The 13,321-nt window shown below is 40.4% G+C and overlaps 1 protein-coding gene across 9 annotated transcripts in view; it reads right to left on the bottom strand.

Moving 5' to 3' along the window:
* The window catches only part of ARMH3 (armadillo like helical domain containing 3), a 173,601-nt gene that overhangs the window by 9,701 nt on the left and 150,579 nt on the right, over window positions 1-13,321 (bottom strand). The window contains exon 26 of one of the 9 annotated variants that reach the window (XM_067709610.1): window positions 6,323-7,399. The exons of the other annotated variants lie outside the window; for them this stretch is intronic. Within the exon in view, the coding sequence (XP_067565711.1) occupies window positions 7,340-7,399 (60 nt within the window). The 3' untranslated portion in view covers window positions 6,323-7,339. Of the gene's footprint in view, window positions 1-6,322; window positions 7,400-13,321 lie in introns of those variants that run through there. 9 annotated transcript variants of the gene reach the window in all.

The raw sequence follows: 13,321 nt of genomic DNA, 5'->3' as shown, positions 1-13,321 counted from the left end.
TCCTCTAGGACTTCCCTGGTGGCACAGCAGTTAAAAATCCACCTGCCAATACAGGGGACATGGATTGGAGCCCTGGTCTGGGAAGATGCCACATGCCGCGAGCAGTTAAGCCTGTGTACCACAACTACTGAGCCAGCGTGCCTAGAGCCCATGCTCCACAACAAAGAGAAGCCACCGTAATGAGAAGCCCGCACACCACAACGAAGAGTAGCCCTGGCTCGCCACAAATAGAGAAAGCCCGCGCACAGCAACAAAGACCCAACACACCCAAAAATAAATAAATTTATTTAAAAAAATAACCTCTCCTCCAGTAACTGAAAAAGGAGGAAGGAAGGAAGAAAGAGAATGAAGTAAAATGGACAATGCATATGAATAGTTAATTCAAGGGAAGTTTCTCTGAAAAGTATATGAATTTAAAAAAATTTAGTTGGGTAACTCAGGGTATACTGTATATTTTAAAGCAGTTCAGGACTTCCACTTCCATTCATGATGGAGTAACTGAAAACTAGGAAAGAAATACCTCTTTTCATACACTGTATAAAAGGCAGTTCAGGACAGGAATTCTGAGAGAAAGAAAATATAAGGTGAGCATGAAAATCTAAAGGAGACACACTAGAGTTTGGAGACGCAGAGGTGGCTAGCACTTGTGAGGCAGGTTACCAGAAAGAAAAGAGTTAGGCAAAGAACAGAGCTTCAGAAATTTATGTAGGGTCCCACTGAATCTGCTGCTGAATAAGAATCGCACGTATAAGGTAAAATTCAACCAGTTCGAACAAAAAAATGACTAAGGATGTGTAAGCTGAACAATTCCCAGAGCTCACACAGGACTGGGAGGTGTATGAATTTTGACTAAGCAGAATGAAAAGTACCTGTTGAGTATGTATGGCATTCAAAAGAAGCACCAGAACAGTCACACCTTAATTATAGAACTAAACTAGCCCTAGAGTTAAAGGCCGCTATAAACCTACCTTAACAAAGATAAATAGAAATTTCATGGATGAAGGTGGTCAAAAGGTATAAACTTCCAATTATAAGATAAATTAGTACTGGAGATGTCATGTACTACATGCTGTATGGTATGGTGAACACTGCTGTATGGTATATTTGGAAATTATTGAGAGAGAAAATCCCAAGAGTTTTCATCACAAGGAACACCCCATTCCCTGCCGCCTTTGTACCTATAGGAGATGACCAATGTTACTAAAGTTACTGTGGTAAATTTAAACTGTAGCATATGTCAATTATATATCAAGGAACACCCCATTCCCCGCCACCTTTGTACCTACAGGAGATGACTAATGTTAACTAAAGATACTGTGGTAAATTTAAACAGTACTGTATGTCAATTATATCTCAATAACACTGGAAAAAAAGATCACCACATGAAAAGAAGGAGTTTCAAGAGAACATTGGTGTTCCACAAATAATTTGCTTACCTTCCTCAATAAAGTCCAACATTATTTAATAAAGATAACAAAATCCAGCACTTAACTATATAACATTCACAATGCCCAGTATCCAATAAAAAATTATTAGACATGTCTGGGCTTCCCTGGTGGCTCAGTGGTTAAGAATCTGCCAGCCAATGCAGGGGACATGGGTTTGAGCCCTGGTCCGGGAAGATCCCACAGGCCCCGGAGCAACTAGGCCTGTGTGCCACAACTACTGAACCTGCGCTTTAGACCCCGTGTGCCACAACTACTGAGACCATGTGCCACAACTACTGAAGCCTATGCATCTAGAGCCCATGCTCCACAACAAGAGAAGCCACGGCAATGAGAAGCCTGTGCACCACAACGAAGAGTAGCCCCCGCTTGCCACAACCAGAGAAAGCCTGTGCACAGCAACGAAGACCCAATGCATCCAAAAAAAAAAAAAAATCAGACACGTCAAGAAGCAGGAAAATGTAACTCAAAACCAAGGAAACATCAGTGAATAGAAACAGACCCAGAAATGAAAGAGACGATGGAATTAGCAAGGACATTTAAAAAGCTATTATAATTATGTTCAAGTGTTTAAAGACAACCATTAACATAATAAGGAACAAAATGGAAGGTATGAGGCACATCACAATAAAACTGCTGAAAATCAATGTTGAAGACAGAATATTAAAAGCAACTAGAAGAGGGATAAACACATTATGTACAGAGGAGCAAAGATAAAAATTCACAATTCTTGTCAATAACTATACAAGCCAGAAAACAATGGAATGATACGGTGCCAAAAGAAAAAAAACTGTTAGCCCAGAATTCTATATCCAGCAAAAATATCTTTCTGAAATGAGGGTGAAATAAAGACCTTATCAAACAAACAATCTAAGAGAATGTGTTGCCAACAGTCCTGCAACTAGAAGAGATGCTTAAAGAAGATCTTCTGGTAGAAGGACAATTATATTATCTGGATCTATAAATAGGAATAAAAAATACTGGAAATGGTAAATACACAGATAAGTGTAAAAAACTTACATAAATTTGAAAACTAGGAAAAAAGATAATTGACTCTTTAAAGCAAAAAATAATAACAATCTAATGTGAAATTCGTAAGAAACCTAGAAGAAAAATGTCTGACAACAGTAGTACAAAGAACAAGAGGGGGATAAATGGAAACACACTATTGCAAGGTTATTATACATTACATTAAGTCCTGTAACATTTTGAAGGTACACTGTGGTAAGTTAAAGATGCGTATTGTAAAACCTAGAGCAACGACTAAAATAATGAAATTAAGAGGTACAGGGCTTCCCTGGTGGCGCAGTGGTTGAGAGTCCACCTGCCAATGCAGGGGACATGGGTTCGTGCTCTGGTCTGGGAAGATCCCACATGCCGCGGAGCGGCTGGGCCCGTGAGCCATGGCCGCTGAGCCTGCGCATCCGGAGCCTGTGCTCCGCAAAGGGACAGGCAACAACAGTGAGAGGCCTGCATACTGCAAAAAAAAAAAAAAAAAAATTAAGAGGTATAGCTAAGAATATTGGACATAAAATGGAATCATAAAAAATACTCAGAAACCATTTCCTCTAAGATCAGGAACAAGACAAGGTTGTCCACTCTCACCACTACTATTCAATATAGTTTCGGAAGTTCTAGCCACAGAAATCAGAGAAGAAAAAGAAATAAAAGAAATCCAAATCAGAAAAGAAAAAGTAAACTGTCACTGTTTTCAGATGACATGATACTATACATAGAGAACCCTAAAGATGCTACCAGAAAACTACTAGAGCTAATCCGTGAACTTGGTAAAGTAGCAGGATACAAAATTAATGCACAGAAATATCTTGCATTCCTATACACTAATGATGAAAAATGTGAAAATTAAGGAAACACTCCCACTTACCACTGCAACAAAAAAATACCTAGCAATAAACCTACCTAAGGAGACAAAAGACCTGTATGCAGAAAACTGTAAGACACTGATGAAAGAAATTAAAGATGATACAAACAGATGGAGAGATATACCATGTTCTTGGATTGGAAGCAACAACATTGTGAAAATGACTATACTACCCTAAGCAATCTACAGATTCAATGCAATCCCTAACTACCACTGGCATTTTTCACAGAACTAGAACAAAAAGTTTCAAAATTTGTATGGAAACACAAAAGACCCCAAAGAGCCAAAGGAATCTTAAAGAAAAACGGAGCTGGAGGAATCAGGCTCCCAGACTTCAGACTATACTACAAAGCTACAGTAATCAAGACAGTATGGTACTGGCACAAAAACAGAAATATAGATCAATGGAACAGGATAGAAAGCCGAGAGATAACCCCACGCACATATGGTCACCTTATTTTTGATAAAGGAGGCAAGAATATACAAAGGAGAAAAGACAGCTTCTTCAATAAGTGGTGCTGAGAAAACTGGACAGCTACATGTAAAAGAATGAAATTAGACCACTCCCTAACACCATACACAAAAATTAACTCAAAATGGATTTAAGACCTAAATCTAAGGGCAGACACTATAAAACTCTTAGAGGAAAACATAGGCAGACACTCTATGACATAAATCACAGCAAGATCCTTTTTGACCCACCTCCTAGAGAAATGGAAATAAAAACAAAAATAAACAAATGGGTCCTAATGAAACTTAAAAGCTTTTGCACAGTAAAGGAAACCATAAACAAGAGGAAAAGACAACCTTCAGAATGGGAGAAAATATTTGCAAATGAAGCAACTGACAAAGGATTAATCTCCAAAATTTATAAGCAGCACATGCAGCTCAATATCAAAAAAACAAACAATCCAATCCAAAAATGGGCAGAAGACCTAAATAGACATTTCTCCAAAGAAGATATACAGATTGCCAACAAACACATGAAAGGATGCTCAACATCATTAATCATTAGAGAAATGCAAATCAAAACTACAATGAGGTACCACCTCACACCAGTCAGAATGGCCATCATCAAAATATCTACAAACAATAAATGCTGGAGAGGGTGTGGAGAAAAGGGAACCCTCTTGCACTGTTGGTGGGAATGTAAATTGATACTGCCACTATGGAGAACAGTATGGAAGTTCCTTAAAAAACTAAAAATAAACTACCATATGACCCAGCAATCCCACTACTGGGCATATACCCAGAGAAAACTGTAATTCAAAAACACACACACACCCCAATGTTCATTGCAGCAGTACTTACAATAGTCAGGACATGGAAGCAACCTAAATGCCCATGGACAGACGAATGGATAAAGAAGATGTTGTACATATATACAAAGGAATGAAATTGGTCATTTGTAGAGATGTGGATGGATCTAGAGACTGTCATATAGAGTGAAGTAAGTCAGAAAGAGAAAAACAAATATCGTATATTAACATATATATGTGGAACCTAGAAAAATGGTACAGATGAACTGGTTTGCAGGGCAGAAACTGAGACACAGATGTAGAGAACAAATGTATGGACACCAAGGGGGGATAGTGGCGGAGGGGTGGTGGTGGTGGTGGTGTGATGAATTGGGAGATTGGGTTTGACATATATACACTAATATGTATAAAATGGATAACTAATGAGAACCTGATGTATAAAAAATAAAATTAAAGAGAAAAAATAAATTCCTACAAAGAAAATTCCAGGTCCAGATGCCTTAACTGGTGAATTCTATTAATCATTAAGCAAGAACTAACAGTGATTCTTCACAAACTCTTTTTAAAAATAGAGGAAAGGGGCTTCCCTGGTGGCGCAGTGGTTGGGGGTCCGCCTGCCGATGTGGGGGACGAGGGTTCGTGCCCCTGTCCGGGTAGATCCCACATGCCGCAGAGCGGCTGGGCCCATGAGCCATGGCCGCTGAGCCTGTGCTCCGCAACGGGAGAGGCCACAACAGTAAGAGGCCCGCGTACCGCAAAAAAAAAAAAAAAAAAAGAAATATTTATGGATAGATTGAACAAAACAGATGCAAAACAGTATGCTAAAAACTACAAAATATTGGTGAGAAAATTTTAAATATCTAAATAAACAGGTATATTATGATCATGGATTTGAATATAATATTGTTAAAGTGTCAATTCTCCCCCAGGTTGATCTATAGCGTTAATTCAATTCCAATCAAAATCTTAGCAGGCTTGGGACTTCCCTGATGGTCCAATGGTAAAGAATCCACCTTCCAATACAGGGGATGTGGGTTCCATCCCTGGTCAGGGAACTAAGATCCCACATGCCATGGGGCAACTAAGCCCGCGCGCCACAACTACTGAGCTCGCGAGCCTCAACTGGAGAGCCCACGTGCTGCAAACTACAGAGCCCGCACGCCCTGGAGCCTGTGCGCCACAACTAGAGAAGAGAAAACCCACACACCACAACTAGAGAGAAGCCCACACACCGCAGCGAAGAAGCCCACATGCTGAAATGAAAGATCCCGCATGCCGCAACTAAGACCCAACGCAGCCAAAAATAAATAATAAATATTAAATAAAAAGAATCTTAGCAGCCTTTTTTTGGTGTAGAAATGGACAAGCTAGTTTTACACTTTGTATAGAAATGCAAAAGACCTCAAATATTCAAAACAACTTTTAAAAAGAGCAAAATCAGAGGACTTATATTACCTGATTTCAAGATTTACTACAGACCTATAATAAGACAGTGTAGGGCATAAATTTAGACATATATTAGACCAATGGAACAGAACTAATATTTCAGACATAGACCCACATATATATGGTGAATTGATTTTTTTACAACTGTGCCAAGGTATTTCAATAGGGGAAAGAACAGTCTTTTCAACAAATGACAATGGAACAACAGGATATTGCAGGGCAGGGGGTGGGGGGTGAGCAGGAAATGGATGAACATTTACCACTACCAAACATTTTACAAAAAATTAAGTTGACGTGGAGCATAGAACTAAATGTAAAAGAACTATAAAATTTACGGAAGAAAATACAGGTGAAAAATTTCACAACTAGGAGTAAACAAAGATTTACTAAATAAAACACAATAGCAAAAAGTGTTAAAAAATTAATAAATTCATCTTTATGGTATTAAATTAAAGTTGGTCTTCATTAAAATTTCTGGACTGTGAAAACACCATTAATAACTTGCAAACACAAGCAACTGACTAGGAGAAAATATTTGCAATACATATATATGACAAATGACTTGCATCCAGAATATATCAATACAAAAACTCATAAATATTATAATAATCAAATTTTAAAAACAGGCAAATGATCCGCTGCTCAACATCACACAAAATAAATTAACAGTAATTTAAAAAACTATGTATGCAGTATTACTAGAGCACTGCCTACCCACTAGAATGGCTAAAATTAAAAACACTCACAATTCCAAGTGTGACAAAGATATGGAGTAGCTAGAACTCTTATTCATTGTTGGTGGGAATTAAAAATGGTACAACCACTTTTGAAAACAGTATGGCAGTTTCTTTTTTCTTTCTTTTTAAAAACATCTTTATTGAGAGATAATTTACATACCATAAAATTCAATCATTTTAAGTGTACAATTAAATGGTTTTACTATATTCACATAGGGGGCAATTATCACCATGATCTAAGTTTAGAACATTTTCATCAACTTCATAACCATTAGCAGTCATTTCCCAACTTACTCCCCAAACCCAGCTTTAGGTAACCACCAATCTATTTTCTGTCTCTATAGATTTGCTTATTCTGGACATTTTAAATAAATGGAATCACACAACATGTAGTCTTTTGTGACTGGCTTCCTTCATTTTGCATATGTTTTCAAGAAACATCCATGTTAGGGCTTCCCTGGTGGCGCAGTGGTTGAGAGTCCACCTGCTGATGCAGGGGACACGGGTTCGTGCCCCGGTCCAGGAAGATCCCACATGCCGTGGAGCGCCTGGGCCCGTGAGCCATGGCCGCTAAGCCTGCGCGTCCAGAGCCTGTGCTCCGCAACGGGAGAGGCCACAACAGTGAGAGGCCTGCGTACCGCAAAAAAAAAAAAAAAAAGAATCATCCATGTTGTAGCAGGTATCAGTACTTCATTCCTTTTTATGGCTGAAAAATATTCCATTGTATGTATGGATGTATCACATTTTGTTTACCCATTCAGTTGCTGGTTGCTTTGGTTGTTTTAGTTGTTTCTAGTTTTCGGTTATCATGAATAATGCTATTATGAATATTATTTGTATACAAGTCTTTGGGTGGACATATATTTTCATTTCTCTTCGGTAAACAGCTAGAAGTGTCACAATATGGATGAATCTCAAACACAACAGAGTTTATGTGAAATTCTATAAAAGACAAATCTAGGGACTTCCCTGGTGGTCCACTGGTTAGGACTCCATGCTCCCAGTGCAAGGCACCCGGGTTCGATCCCTGGTCGAGGAACTAGATCCTGCATGCATGCCACAACTAAGAAGCCCCCATGCTGCAACTAAGAAGTCTGTGTGCTGCAATGAAGATCCCGCGTGCTGCAACTAAGACCCAGTGCAGCCAAAATAAACAATAAATAAATTTTAAAAAGAAAAGACAAATCTAATCTATAGTGATAGAAATTACATCAGTGGTTGCCTAGGGCTCAGATTTGCAGATAAGACTAACTGTAAAGGAGAACTTTTATGAGTGATGGAAGTAAAATGTTCTGTATCTTTGTGATGCTGATGATTACACAAATATGTTTTATTATATGTTAATTACATCTCAATAAAGTTAAGTAAAAAGTTAAGTCCAGTAAATCATGACTAGACCAAAAAAAAAAAAAAGTAGGCCATGGCAGTAAACTTATGTCTTTTTTGGTCTTACCATTCCATTTTTGGTTGGGGTAAGAATGATTCAGACTGAAATATCAGTATCTATAAGCCAGGAGTTCCTAGTATTTCCACAAGGCCAAAGATTCCCCTCATTGTGCTACTCCTCCCTACCTCTCCATCCCTGGCAATCCTCCCTGACAAATTAAAGGGACTCCAGGTAGCAATCAACAGTGTTTGAAATAATTTTCAGCTGGGCAGTAGCCACATGAGGTTTCTTTAAGTGGGTGTACTGTAGATGGATCTTTGACAAACTCAATCATTTGCCAAGCTCAGGAACTTACAGAGTCCTACCTTTACCAAGGACATCTAATGAAAGTTCCACTTTTGCCTTTTTTATGAAACTGAGGCAGGGGTGAAAGATATGAGACGATCATGGCTCTCCTTGTGGAAACTCACTCCAAATAAGGGTTATCAGCCAACCATTTACGGATTTATAATGAGGTATTTTTTCACTAGGGTACCTACAAACCTAAACCTTCTTAGGTTTATAAAAGGCTGGGGGATGCTGCTACAAGCACGCCAAATACATCAGCTGAGTGAGGTCTACAGGAGGGCACAGAAGCAAAGGTCTAAGCAAGAAATTAGTGATCCTGATTCTTATACTGTGAGGTCCTCAAGGGCATGTATGATGTTTGCATTTTTATATCCCCTCGCTTGGCACAGAGCAGAAACCTCTGTCCTTCTGTACAGAAAAGAAATAATCTGGGGGATGTGAAGCTGGGGCACCCATTCCTTGTCTTGCTGCACGAACCAAGGACACCCAGAAGCAGAGAATTCTTAGACAAAAGCAGGTTCTGAGAACTTCCTTGGGAGGCAAGAATTGATTCTTTTTCAGAACACTTTAGCTCAAAGTGGCTGAAAAAAAGAAAACAAGCCAACAGTACAGGAGCTAAAACGAATAGTAACCTGGTAACAAACTCATAGGCCTCATTTGAGTGAGCATCCTTCCCCTCCACTAGGGGCTTACAGTGACTTTCTATCCAAGATAACGTGAATATCTCTCCAGGGCACAATCATCCGATATAATTGTTTGGAAACAAGGATACAAAAGGTGGACACAAATCTCTTATGATAAAAAAGATGATGCCTTTTAAAAGATAACTGTTTCCTCTATACAGCCAACTTGTATATAATATGCAGAAGATTTTTTTCCCCTTTCTATTTTCCTCTCATATACTTCAGGACCAAACTCAATTTCAGAACCAATTTTTAAAATTAATTTTAAATTTTTAAATTAATTTTAAATTAATTAAATTAAATTAATTTTTAATTAATTAGGCTGCTTTGGGTCTTCATTGCTGCGCACAGGCTTTCTCTAGTTGTGGCGAGCGGGGGCTACTCTTCATTGCAGTGCACGGGCTTCTCATTGCGGTGGCTTCTCTTGTTGTGGAGCACGGGCTCGAGGCGTGCAGGCTTCAGTAGTTGTGGCACATGGGCTCAGTAGTTCGTGGTTCGTGGGCTCTAGAGCGCAGGCTCAGTAGTTGAGCACACAGGCTTAGCTGCTCCACAGCATGAGGGATCTTCCTGGACCAGGGCTCGAACCCGTGTCTACTGCATTGGCAGGTGGATTCTTAATGACTGCGCCACCAGGGAAGTACCTTCAGAACCAATTTAAGTTGGCCAGTTCTCCAGTCCATCCATGTCTTTCAAGCCTGCTACCAAAGGGCTCTTGACTGCCCTGAAATTTATTGATCTGACAGGCTGGCTCTGCCTTTCAGAAAGGCTGACCAGATAATGAAGCTCATAGTGGGTGATTCGTGAAAGGCCATCAGTTGGTTAAAGGAGTGGCGACAATGACTTTCTTTAATTTCCCTGGGTAGTTGCCCCACCTCCCTGACTTGATTTGGTTGAAGCCCTAGAAACCCCCTTGTTTCCAGGGGTGAAGCTTGTGAAGCTTTTCTTTGCACTAATTACAGATCCAACATGCCCAGGCACAAGCAAGGCATGCAATCACACCAAGAGGCAGCCAAGATAATAGCGGTGGGGGAACATGATACACATGTTTACCAAATATTGCATCAGGCCTTCTCCCTCTCTATGGCTTATTGCAGGCTGGACACTCCACCCAGCTGAAACCAAGAGGCAGATCTCTGTCCTCCCTACTTGAGCTTTCTTTTCTTGGAAATATATCACATCTCAGGGAGGGAAACAGAAAACACCGTCTCTCTGACAATCTGATACGGGGTCTCTGCCTCACTGCCAGGCCTCACTTATCTATCCCTCCTTAAGAGACAAAATTCTTTAACAGAAATCCCATTTGTGGGCTATCCACAGTTTCCCTTCTAGCTGGGTGGGTCATTTTTAAGACTGTAACTTCTTTTTAAGCTGGGTCACTGTGAAAGGTCAAAGTGCTGTTATGGTACTTAGCAAAAACATTTCCAATTAACACAGCTTATAACAGAGATAACAGTTTGCATAGTGACACTTCTGGCCTCCAGTGTTACTATCACAGTGGCAAACCATACTCTTCCAAGCACACCTTACAGAGTTTTGAGCTACCTCCTGGGAGAGAGGTTGCAATGGAAATAAAACAAAAGTACACGAACATCTATTTGGAAGGAAGGAGTTGGCTAAAAAAACAAACTAAAGGGACTTCCCCTGGTAGTTCAGTGGTAAAGAATCCGCCTTCCAATGCAGGGGACGTGGGTTCAATCCCTGGTGAGGGAACTAAGATCATGTATGCCACAGAGCAACTAAGCCTGCATGCCACAACTACTGAGCCCACGTGCCTCAACTTGAGAGAGAAAACCCACACGCCACAACTAGAGAGAAGCCCGCGCACCGCAAGGAAAGACCCCGCATGCTGCAACTAAGGCCCAACACAGCCAAATAAATAAATAAACAAACTGAAGAGTGAAGTCCTACCTGTACATCTAGTAACTGGGATAAAGGGTCCTTCTTAGCTTAAACCAAGAAAGCAAGGGCTGCCGTCTCCTATAACCTCTTGAAAAGCTGACTACTGGAGTTCCTACGAGCTCCAAAGCTACTCCTCTCATGCACTGCCAATGAAGCTTCACCGACAATGAAGCCTGACTGAGGAAGACCAGAAAGTTTATGTTATGGGCATTTCAAAATTCATACTTAATTGAAGAAAATGCTGACAGTGGCAGACATGAATAATAAGCTGAGCTCTTCACCAGTGACCTCTGCATTCATCTAGCTTGGCTGTTGGGACATTAATTTTGAATCTTAATTTTCCCTTTATTTTTTTAAACAAAATGGAACTACCACTTTAAAAATAATTAAAATTCAGTGTGCTACTTTTTTGGGTTTGACCCACATAAATATATTATCTTTAAAAGAAATAAGTACATAAGAACTTTTTAAAAATTCGTCATCTTCCTTTGGTGTGTGGAAAAGCTTTATTTCTCATACTGACTTTTCTGACATGCTTGTATGGAATAAAGAGACTTTTCCCTCATTTATAAAGTTATCATACTGTGCCAGGAGCCTCTACTTAGGCATTTCTGCCTAACTGGCAGGCAAACTCTCCAGGTCCCTGTTCAGTACTTTTTTTCCTTAACTGAATGGGCCGTTCCCAAACCAGGACCTTTCCCCACCCCTTAGGAACGAGCCCTGTTATCCCCATTCTGTCTGCTTCTCCCTGCACCTTCCTATCCTGACTTGCCTCTTCCTTCAGGATACTTGACAAACTCCAGTTATCTCAGGTCCTTTGGCCAATGAAAAGCTCAGACTTTGATGTCAGACTGACCTACATTCACACTATGGCTTTACCATTAACAGCTGTGTGATCTTGAACAAATTACTTAAGTCTCTTTAGCATCGTCATCTATAAAATGAGGATAACTGTACCTACCTCAAACAATTGATTAAAGAATTAATTACATAACCTAAGTAAAAGTACCTAGCTCAGAAACTCCTAGTTTTTCCTTTCCTTTTATCTATTTGTGTCCTTTTTTAAATCCAAGATACTTTCTTCCCTATTCAGAGGAGCTAAAATCCAGCTTTCTCCCCTGTCTCTGGTAGTGCAGCCTACCTCTTGGTCCAAGTAAGAGAGTGGACATCCTAGCAGCACATAATCAGCTGACCTTCTTAAGTGGACCTTCTCAAGATGCCCTATGTAACATAAAGTTGATTTCCAAGGTTTATTAGCAGCTTGTAGGAAAATCTCTCTGCCTCTGACTTTGTGTCTTTCTGCTTTGGTGAATCCAGTGAACAAATAACTCATATCAAACTTTTTCCTGCCAAATAGGTCAATTGAAATGTCAGAATCTAAACAAAGACACCAAGAGAGGAAGGGTCAGACAGCCAATGCTTGTGTCACATGCTCGTACTCAGAGTTCCCACAGCAACCATCACTCGGTGTTATAGAGAGGCAGTGCAAAACTACAGGCTGTTGTACAGAAAAAACCACAATGCCAAGTACGGGAAACTGAGTTATGGCTATCGTGAGAGTCTTAAATCTCAGCTCACCAGCATATGTCTCTGCCAAGGCTGCCTTGCATGGTGGCCAAGGCCCTGTTTTAAGATGAGAAAACATCACAGGGGCTCTCAGAATGGGCTGCTCAGAGGACTCGATTGCCCTGGGAGGCAATATAGGTGGCTCCATGGGGAAAGTGACCCACACTCACCTCCTGCTCAGAAAGCCCCACCTCACAGCCCCACCTCACACCCACTTCTCCCAGTCTTCCTCAACAACCAGTGGTATGCTGGAGCTGACTTAACACATGCTTCGCCTGTGAGAGATGATTGTTAAATTTTCAAGCACTGTGAGAGCCACTTGGCTTCACACTGGTAGCCATGGTGGGAGCATTCACCTTTAGCACTACAAATCAGCCCCCTCCAACCACTCACCCCGCTACCAGTTATTAAACATTTACTAGCACCCCAAGGGCCAAGAACTCTAAAGCTGAAGTACCAGGCTCCATTTTCCTCATAAGGCTTGAAGCTTTTAGGATATCTCCCCAAGATCTTTCTGTGCTTCCTCCTACATGTTCACAAGTAACGGGTGCCACCCAGACACCCTAACAATGTTTCACCCCACAAACTAGGGCTCTTCTCTTATTAGCAGTATCTCACTGTTCTCTGGGAAAATAAAGTTAGGTTTCGTTAGGATCTTTAAACACTCAG

Source organism: Pseudorca crassidens, chromosome 16, assembly GCF_039906515.1.
Source record: "Pseudorca crassidens isolate mPseCra1 chromosome 16, mPseCra1.hap1, whole genome shotgun sequence".
In the NCBI taxonomy this organism is placed as follows: domain Eukaryota; kingdom Metazoa; phylum Chordata; class Mammalia; order Artiodactyla; family Delphinidae; genus Pseudorca; species Pseudorca crassidens.
Note: the sequence above shows the minus strand (reverse complement) of the source record. Positions and strands in the feature narration are given on the sequence as shown.